Source organism: Solanum stenotomum, chromosome 8, assembly GCF_019186545.1.
Source record: "Solanum stenotomum isolate F172 chromosome 8, ASM1918654v1, whole genome shotgun sequence".
In the NCBI taxonomy this organism is placed as follows: Eukaryota; Viridiplantae; Streptophyta; class Magnoliopsida; order Solanales; family Solanaceae; genus Solanum; species Solanum stenotomum.
In genome coordinates this window covers 11,309,557-11,320,127 of record NC_064289.1, presented here as the reverse complement: position 1 = coordinate 11,320,127, position 10,571 = coordinate 11,309,557, and the positions used below count along the sequence as shown (strand labels likewise).

At 30.7% G+C, this 10,571-nt stretch overlaps 2 protein-coding genes across 2 annotated transcripts in view; one reads left to right on the top strand and one right to left on the bottom strand.

Moving 5' to 3' along the window:
* LOC125873468 (mannan endo-1,4-beta-mannosidase 5-like) overlaps window positions 1–813 on the bottom strand; it is a 3,992-nt gene extending 3,179 nt beyond the window's left edge. Inside the window, exon 1 of the mRNA XM_049554405.1 lies at window positions 763–813. Within this exon, the coding sequence (XP_049410362.1) occupies window positions 763–813 (51 nt within the window). The remainder of the gene's footprint in view (window positions 1–762) is intronic.
* A 4,039-nt stretch (window positions 814–4,852) lies between these two features.
* Window positions 4,853–6,263, top strand: LOC125875010 (myricetin O-methyltransferase-like). Its single transcript, XM_049556061.1, has 2 exons — window positions 4,853–5,611; window positions 5,934–6,263. Exons 1-2 carry the CDS (start codon window positions 4,853–4,855, stop codon window positions 6,237–6,239), a joined length of 1,065 nt encoding a protein of 354 aa, XP_049412018.1. The 3' UTR covers window positions 6,240–6,263.
* Window positions 6,264–10,571: the final 4,308 nt, after the last annotated feature.

Below are 10,571 nucleotides of genomic sequence, written 5' to 3'. Positions count from 1 at the left end.
CAAAATTTGGAGGACTAAAGCAAACGTTTTACTAGCTTTACCTTGGAGCCACCCACAATAAAACAAAAATTTAAAGCAGTCACATATCCAAGGAAAATATATTCGAAGTATCTGCATGAGAATGTATTCTTTACGGACATGAGTGATTCCTGAATATTTTCTTCAATTAACTTGTCGTTTTTAATACACGACTAAGATTTAACTCTCCAATATATTAAAGTTCAGCTTCTTTTCCATTTCATCATTAAAAAAAATAGTTTGGCTATAGTAATAAATTATATCTTTTTTGTGGTCGTTCAAAACAGGATGATAATTAAGTACGAATAAATTAATATTGGCATGATAATATTGTACATGAAGTTGATACTGAAAGATATGATTAACGTATTGATCTCTTTCTTAATTCTTCTTTGTTGATCTCATGTATTCATCCTTTTTGTGACGCTGCGTTCCCAAACTACATTTTATTCAATATAAACACATCATCAACATTGAAGTGATCATATGGAAACAATCATTTCTCTACGACGTTTGAAATAATCTAGCATTGCATCTCTATTTGGGATATTTTCTTTGATTATAGCTACTTGTTTGAAATTGTTAATCCAAGATTGTAAATGAGGAAAATTGTTTGATTCATAGACCTTTACTCCAGCAGCTTCTTGTATGACTGCTAGCCAGAAAGCAAGCCACCCAAAGGCTATGTCAATAAAACCAATTGTATCTAGAGCCGTCAATATGGGCTAGGCTCGTTGGGCCGACCTGGCCTAATCCGTGATTTGATAGGGCTGAACTACGATTTTTGGAGCCCATTTAAGAAAAGGGCTTTTTAGCCCGACCTGAATAAGCCTGTCGATTTGTGGGGCTTGAGAAATATGGATAGGGCCGGCCCGTGGGCCAAATAAAAATTAATTAAAACATAAAAATAAAATAGAGTATTAAAAATAACAGGAGTCTACACTCAAATTTTTTTTAAAGTTTGAAATATTACAATTTAAATACAAATTATGTTTATAAAATATGTACTATATAAAATTAAGTTCCTAAAATTTCTAGGGAATCACTACATAGGCCATAGCCTATGGAATATTATCATAGTTTTTGTGTTTTATTATGATAATTGGAAAACAATTAGGTTAATATTTCTATTTAGCTATTTATATTTTTACTTAAAATCAAACTTAATAAATATTATATAGATAATTTTATTTGTGTATTTGATTAACAAGTAGTAACACTAGTGGATATTTATGATAATATTTTTTAATTATAATTTAATTTAAAAATTATAAAAAATATACTTTTAGGAAAAAAGGGCTAGCCCGGCAAAGCCCGTAGCCCACACACTTGTGGGCTGAGCCGACCATTTTCTGGCCCACATAAAAAATGGGCTGGCCCGTCAAATTGCAAAGCTTGTATGGGTTAGCCCAGATGGGGTGGGCCAACCCATATTGACACCCCTAAGTTTAATTAGTTACCAAATAAATTAATGGAACTTTTTATTTATTTATATTATAGAACACGACCGTTTTAACCCCTAGACCACTAAAGTCATCGCTTGGGGACCAATCTTTTTGAGGGTCTCTCATTTTTTTAAAGAAAATTACTTATAAATGTTAATTTTTTTTTAAAAACAAATAATATTTACTACGAGTGCTATGATTTCTACTAAGGAAATTGCATATGAGATGAATTTAGAACCTGAATTTCGTAAGAAACAATTTAATGAAAATATTGATAACGAAATCACAAAATCTCTTGAAATTAGAGTTGATTACTTATAGTAGATGAAGCTATTTTTTCACTTCAGAACCAATTGAACCATATGGAAACATTTTTTGTTTCTTATTTAGTGGTAAAATTGAGACCACTAGATGATGAGAATTTTTTTAAAAAATATTGTCTTAACGTTGAACTTTATTTAACACATAATCGTTATTATGATATTGATAGTTTAGATTTAATTTTTAAATTTAAAGTGTCAAGATAAATAATACAAATGAAAGATAATGATCTAATAAAAATACTCAATCAAATAAAAAGACTTGATTCGTTTCCAAATACACATATTTCTTATAGAATAATGTTAACTGTAACTGTTGCCTTAGCCGAAAGAGGTTTTCTGAAATTAATCTTTTATGATCAGCAATGTCTCAAGAGAGATTGAATGGATTATCTATATTACCAATTGAAAAGGAACTATTTAAAATAAATTGATTATAAAACAGTAATTAATGACTTCACATCTAAAGAAGCTAGAAAAGTAGATTTTAAATAAAAGTATATATGATGAAAAAAATAAAATATTAGTGCCCCTCTCTTAAGTTTTGCTTTAGGCCCTCAATCTTGTGGAGTCGGCCATGTTATAGAAGATATCAAACTAAAAAAAAAAAATCAGCATAAAGAATCGCCACTTTATGCTACATATTTATATAAAAAATCAGCATAACTTTTAGATAACTTGGATAGGCCATAAAAAAGAATCAAAATAAGTTGAGTAAGAACAAACTCAATTTAGATGAATTGACTTATCATATTCTTAGAGATTCATTTTGATACCCCTAAAAATAAAATATAACAAAGAAGAAAAGAAAAATGATTAATCTTTCTCCAATAATAAAATTTTTAAAAGATTTTTGTACAACTTAATCCTATTGACCTACCTAGGTACGTGATAGAAAGTGCTCTATCGACTATTGTTGTATTATATAAGTATTTTGTTTTCGATTACAGGCATGTTTTATTTCATGAGCAAAATAAAGAACCTTGAAATGTAAGTGGGTATGTTTCATGACTACATAAATATTTATAATAACTCGATATGATTTGTGAAATAATACGTATTCATTATTTGCATATCAAAATTTTAAAATGTACTATTCTTTCTCTTGTCAATTTTGTAATTTTGATTGATTTGAAATTTTAAAATACTCGACCTCTCATGATAATAGTATAGTACTCCCTCTGTCCACTTTTTTACTGTGTAAAAAATAAATGTCTATTTTAGAAAATCACAAAAAATAATTTATTGTTTTTGTAGTTCATAATTAACTATAGTTATTTTAGTTTACTAATCTCATTAACTATATTACATTCTGATAAACTTTAAATTAATTACCCATGCCATATAAATAGACTTGATCCCTATTCCCTCATGGTAATAGGTTGTCGATATGTAACAGTAATAAATCCTCTTGGGTCAATAACTTTATAACTAGAAAAAAATATTTTATTCGTCTCAAAATAAGTGTCATTTTAGTAAAATAATATCATTTCAAAATAAATGTCACTTCTAGGAATATTTAAAAAAAGTATGTTCTTCAATAATTAATATTCAATTTTCAATTTTTTATAGTAAACTATATGTTATATTTCTTTAATTGACATAAGTTTTGCTAAGATAACACTTATTTTCGTGCAAAGAAAATACTCCCTCTGTCCCTAATTACTTGTCCATTTTTGAATTGACACACATATTAAGAAAACAATAATTAACATAGTGAGTTTACCATTTAACCCCTATTAATTATGAAGTGAGTGTATTAAAACATAAGATTTTTAATAAGTTCTACATTTTTTAAAATAATTAATTGAGGATATAATGGGTAAAAATAATTTGTCCTTTCTTGATTTGTCAAAATTGACAAGTAATTAGGGACAACTAAAAAAGGAAATATGGACAAGTAATTAGGGAAAGAGGGAGTATGTACTAGTACAGTTGTTTAGGTATTTAAACTTTAAATGAATGAAGATTTTCAAAGTTGCTTTCAATATTAGATGATCAATTCAAAGGTATGTAGGACGGCTCATCAAATTTGATGATCTAAAGTCAAATATTGAAAAAAAAGGTACTCAATATATTTTAAAAGTATTAATTTATAAGCCTATCTTTAGTAGTAATTATTATTAGCCTAAATCCTAGATTTATTAGCCTCATTTTTGAGACATCCAGGTAACAATTAGGAAGAAATGAATAGGTGGCACAAATAATAATGTATTTATCTATATTATATCAAAAGCGTAATTCTTAGAGAAATATCTTCATCTTTTTATCCTTGAAAAATGAAGTTCAAATGGAAAAAAATGTAGTTATTAATTATTTTCTTAGTATTTTTGGAACTTCAAAATCTACTAAAATATGATTATTAAATCTTTATTTATCTGAATTATTAAGGATTTTAAATCGATTCAGATTTTAACTTGTATAAATATGGGGAAACCATTTCTTTCTCTTAAAGTTTACTTTGAAAAATCAAATACATCCCCCAACTTTGACATTTTCCCACATTATCCTATGCAAACTAAATGAATTTTTGGGTGTGACATATCCCTAAAAAAAAGTTAATTAAAGAGTAATAATTTGTTAATATCAATCTTTTGCTTCTTCCCAAACTTTTCTCAAAACTAGAGATATGATCAATGCAAATCCATTAAAGTGAAAGGATAATTTTGAAGAGAAAAAAATAAAAAATAATACATCTTTAGATTTTGAAAATTTTATTCATTTTGGACAATAGAAGAGCATCAGAAATTCATTTATATTGAAATAGAAGTAATATAAAAGGTATAGTAATTGAAAACAACTATACTTTAAGTGTTGAATTACTTATAAAGTAGTGACAATTATTTTAGTACAATTTTTTTTTAATCTTAAGTGTCTCTTAATTTAAAACAAATACTAATGGAGTACTCTATACTGTAGTGTTGGTACTTGTTTTTAATGACTAATCTTAGTAGCCCATAATAATCTGCATTATAAATTAATCATTGCATTCTATAAAACTATGTACTAATTCATACCTTAATTAACGCAGTGCTTTTGCTATTAATTAATTCATTGACAGAAATCACAATGCTTAACAACGACAACATTTGTGCTAACCAACTAATCGAAGCTGAAGCTCAAAGTTGGGATTTCATTTTGAGTTATATGCGCCCTTCGTGTATAAAATGCGCGATTAAATTAGGAATTCCTCATATCCTTTGTAAAAATCCCAATCCAATTATGTCTCTTTCTGATCTTATTGCCGCTTTGCCAAATTTGAATCCTTCAAAAATTACCTTTATCCCAATTTTAATGCGAGTTTTGGTTGATTTAGGCCTTTTCAACTACCACCACCAACAAGGGGATGGCTATTCACTCACCAGTGTTGGCCGTCTCCTTGTTGAAAATGACCCCTCTAACAAGAGGTTAATTTTCATTTTCTTCCAACTGTTTAAAATAGCTGATTTCATGAGCGATTGGTTACAAAACGATCTCCCCACTGCCTTTGAAACGGCACACGGGAAATCCATTTGGGATTATTGCGCCGCAGAGTCAGAATTTAGTGATGTTTTCAACGAAGTAATGGCTAGTGATTCGAGATTGATCTCCAATTTGTTGGTTTCTGATTGTGGTGAGGGTGTTTTTGAAGGCTTGACCTCATTGGTGGACATTGGAGGCGGCACTGGCACCGTGGCGATGGCTATTGCCGGAGCTTTTCCGAGCTTGAAATGTACTGTGCTTGATCTTCCTCATGTCATAGGTGATCGAAAGGGAACTGGAAACTTGGAGTTTATTGCTGGGAATATGTTTGATAAAATTCCTCATGCTAATGCAATCTTTCTCAAGGTACGTGTAATATCTCATAGAACCTTTAAATTTTTCAATAATGTTATTCAAAAAAACACCTTTAAATTTGGTGTAACTTTAGTTCCCCAAATTGACAACTTTAAAAACAATCATCTATTGGATTAATAAGTAGTTTTAAAACACCCCTCTTATACCATCTATCATCCACCTATACCTATTTATGAAACATTCTAGTCTGAAATGTATTCAATACTTATCTCTTATAACAAACAAAATCCCAAAACTATTTCTACACATGCCTCTTTGAAATATTCCTAGCTAATTACAAACTAATTAATCCTTATTTTATGATAAAAAAAAGTGGATTTTGCACGATTGGAATGATGAAGATTGTGTGAAGATACTGAAGAAATGCAAAGAATCAATTCCGAGCAAGGAAAAGGGAGGAAAAGTGATAATCATAGACATAGTAATGGAGGATAATTGTAGCAATAATGAGCAGCTTGTTCAATCACAACACTTGATGGACTTATTTATGAGGATTACTTGTGCTTCCAAAGAGAGAAGTGAGAAGGAATGGGAAAAACTCTTCCTAGAAGCTGGTTTTAGTGAATACAAAATAATAACCTCTCTTGGTTTAAGGTCTTTAATTGAAGTTTATCCTTAAACAATACATGTTTTTCCTATGTCGCATACACATTATATGTGTTTAGGTTACATGATTTACCGGTAAAATTTGACAAGCACTTAGCTCCTTCTGAAGAATGTCAACCTTAATTATTACTCCCTCCGTTCCATTTTATGTGGCACTATTTCCTTTTTGGTCAGTCCCAAAAAGAATGTCACATTTCCTTATAAGGTAACTTTATAAAGGTACAATTCCTCTTTTATCCTTGTTGGTCCCACTTAATCTTAAAATAATACTCCAATACATTTATGAGGAGAGAGAAAAAAGAGTCTACTTTTTAAAGGGCAATTTAGTAAACATTTCAAAGTCTTCTTTTATTTCTTAAACTCCGTGCCCGGTCAAATGTTGCCACATAAAATGGAACGGAGGGAGTACTATATTTTTTTTTTGTCCGAATAATATATTTACTGCTAATTATAATAAAAAAACAATTGTTTTGAAATAGCTTCGGCAAGAACAATCACTTCTTGTCGGGGGGGACTAAGTAGATTTCGTGGATTCAGACGAATGTACTAGCTTTTTCAGATCATATATTTGTATTAAAAAATTAAATAAATATGTATGTATAACTTGTGAACGTCTTAACAAAACAGATTGATGGCTCAGTGATAACGAAAGGAATGTGCCAAGCTAGAATTGTGTGTTCAAACCCCTAAAATTTAGAATTCTTAAACTCCTAATCCTGGCTTTTGTTCTCCCCTTTAACATAAGTAAAAAAAAGATGGTTATAGTTGTGAAGAATTCATACTCCATTTGTTTTCAAAATATATTTTTGACAAAAAAAATCATGAATCATCACTTTGTGCTTCATATTTAAGTCAAATCAGCTCAAATTAGATAAGTTGAATTGATTAAACAAGTCAAATTAAGTTGAGTTAAGAATCATCTCAATTTAGATGAATTAGACTGATCATAGTTTTCAGAGTCTCCCCTTGAAAACTCTCAAAATTAATATATGTATAACCAAGAAGAAAATAATAAATACTAAGATATTAAAAAAAAGAAAAATCTACAAATCAATCACACTGACCTAGTACGTGATAACTACTCTGAGGGTTCGGGGAAGTCCCCCATCGAATATTATTACTATTACTTATTCCGTTCATTTACTAATTCACTATTTTAAAAACAAATTAAAATTTACTTTAAATTGTCACTTTTAACATATTAAAAAATACAAAAATAAATAAATCATGTTTTACCATTCGCAATTAAGCGCTATTCTCCAAATCATTTTTCAAGAATTGATATTAAATATTAATTAAATTAATATAAATATTATGACAAAATATTCACATCAATTATTATTTCTTAAATAACGTGTAAAGTACAAAATGAACAATTAAAAGTGGAAGAAAGAAATATATACTAGTAGTATTTTATTTATACATATCCCTGAAAAAGCATATTTTATTTTACGAGCGAGACAAAATGATATATTTGCCCTTGAAATGTTAGTTGATACGTTTTATGACGACGTAAATACATACAAATTTATGAGTAAATTAAAATGTTAGTGCTTAAATAAATCTGAAATCATAATATTCATTATTTGAAATGTCCTTTTGGAAAAAATACCTAAATACACAACTTATTTTTATCATATTTTCTAAAATTTTCTTCAATTTGCAAAAATTACAAAAATTCCTACTCTCTTCTATTTTCCGATACATCACTTTACGCGATATATCAGTCGGATACATCACTTTACGCGATGTATCGGGACGTATGTGTAACATCTCGCAACTAGAAAGAACTAGAAAGAAGTTATAAATCTGAAAATAGTCATTTTTGGAAAGTACAAGGAAATCTGGAAAATTTTAAGTAAGTTAAATTGAGTTTTTAGTCAACTTCAAATGACCATAACTCCTAGATCAGGATGAGTTATGTGTATTTCCAGATATGTTTGTAAATCTCTTGGAATGATCTTTCCAACGCCGGCAAGTTTGCGCGATTCCGATTTCGGATGAGTGAGTTATTCCCTTTGGAAGTTGGGTTGTTGGATTAAGGAAATGTCCAATCCGAAATTTTAAGGGGTATTTTAGTCTTTTCATTACCATGTTATTTTAATCCATTTTTAGGAGTTTAATATAGGTCAAATCAGATTTTAGTCAGTTTTAGAATTTGGGTTTTCACGCTATGGCTATGGAGAAAAGAGAAGAAGAAGCAAGAACGTTCAAGATCGTCGAAGTTTAGCTTGTGGAATTCGACGGGGGTGATCCCTAAAAGGTATGCGAGATCACATAGCGTCAGGTTAGTTCACCCACCCGCCAAGCATATTTAATTCAGTGATTTTCGTTCTAAAAGAGTTAGAATTTGATGTTCCTGAGTTGTGTTCTTGAATTGTTTTCATTCTTGAACATACATGTGATTGATGGATTTTCTTGAGACATTTTAGCAATTGTTAAAAGTTGTTTTGAGTTAGATTCTAGTGTACATGCGTTCGGTATCTGAATCTAAGAAAGTATTGAGAAAAGGAATTGATTTAAAACGATTTAGGATCAGAAAACGAGTTGAAAAACTCGTCAAACGCACCTGGGAAGGGCCAGGTGCGTCGCGCCCCCATAGCTCCAGGAGGCTGGGGCGGCGCGCATGCAGTGCGCCCAAAACGAGCCCCAGTAAATTGGGCCTGGCGCGGCACGCCAGGGACGCTCCCGGATCGGCATTTTTCACCCAGTTTTCGTCATTCAATCCATTTAAGTCCTTTTAAAGTGTATTAACACTTTCCATTGATCTTAAGTACTCTAAATGGCTTCTAAACACCTAGAAATCATCCATAAACATGAATCATAACCTTGAATCCATAAATCCATAGTCAAGGAAAGTCAAGAGCCAAGTCTAGAAAGTTCTCAGAGTCTTTTTAAGAAGTCTTTTGCAAATGCTTTTTAACTTTGTTTTAAGACTTAAGTTTTGAAGTTGAGTAAAGAGTAAGAGCAAAGTTGATTTTCTTTAAAATGATATATGGGAACTAAGTATTTTCAAGAATAAATGTTTTCACATTTAAGATGAGAGGAAACTGAGATTTCCAAAAGAGTTTTGAACAGTAAAAGGGAACATTGATTCCAAGAGAGCCTTTTAAGCTAAGTTTGAGCAATTATCTCAAACCAGAGAAGAAGTTGTTTTAAAATATATGAGCTAAGTATATTTTGGGAGTAGTATTGAGCACCGATATGGGGACGCGAGTTCATATTAACTCAAACCCCCATAAACCATGTAGCCATCATGCACAGAAAAATGATCATACTTTTTAGATGATTCCTTAGTGCTTTTTAGCATTGACTAGTGGATCCACTTAGTAGTTCAAGTTCTATACTGATGGCAAGGTATATGACGGTCCTTGGCAACGTGAGGTAAAACGTTGTACCATTACTTAGGCTCATAATGATGGTTGTCGGTTAGAGAAACTCCCATAGAAGTTATTGTATTTTTATATACATCAGTTGATTGTATTTTTACATACATTTCAGAGTTATGATTGTATCCTTGTATATACACGTAGTTGACATCATAGTTTTAAACAACTTTTTTTTTATATTACACTTGTTTTAAACTGCTTTATATTGAAATGAGTTCAGTTAAGTATTTATGAGTTGAGAAGAACCAAGGTATGTGTTTCTTTCAGAATTTTTTTCAAGCCTATGTTATGTTTAGCTTTCCAACTCGCATACTCGTACATTCAATGTATTGAAGCCAGTTGGCCTGCATCGTCTTATGATGCAGACACATGTAACCAGGATCAACATCCAGCGCCTCATTGATCCAACTTAAGCACTCAGAGTTTGTGGTGAGCCTCCTCGCATTACGGAGGACTCTTTTATTCGTTTTCTAGTTTAGTTCATTAGGATGTTGTGGGGATTGTCCCAACATCCATCTCAGTTATTTAGAGACTTCATAGACAGTCAGTTATTAGTCCTTTAGTCTTCTCATTTTATCATATGTTAAGGCTTGGGTTGCCATTTTGGCCAAGTTGAATGTTTAATTCTTTTAACATTCTAAGTTATATTATTCAGATATTTGAGTAAATTTATTTGATCATCATAATCAGAGCCAGGTTTCGATCCTGGGACTTGTGGGTTATTGTAACATCTCACAACTAGAAAGAACTAGAAAGAAGTTAAAAATCTGGAAATAGTCATTTTTGGAAAGTACAAGGAAATCTGGAAAATTTTAAGTAAGTTAGAGTGAGTTTTTAGTCAACTTCAAAAGACCATAACTCCTAGATCAGGATGAGTTATGTGTATTTCCAGATATGTTTGTAAATCTCTTGGAATGATCTTTCCAACGCCGGCAAGTTTGCGCGATTCCGAGTTT

What these genes read in the sequence shown, in the direction of transcription:
- LOC125875010 (XM_049556061.1), top strand. Translation starts at nt 4,853, where the DNA reads ATGCTTAACAACGACAACATTTGTGCTAACCAACTAATCGAAGCTGAA. An exon ending in CTAATGCAATCTTTCTCAAG is followed by an intron (nt 5,612 to 5,933) that starts GTACGTGTAATA and finishes GATAAAAAAAAG; the next exon opens with TGGATTTTGCACGATTGGAA.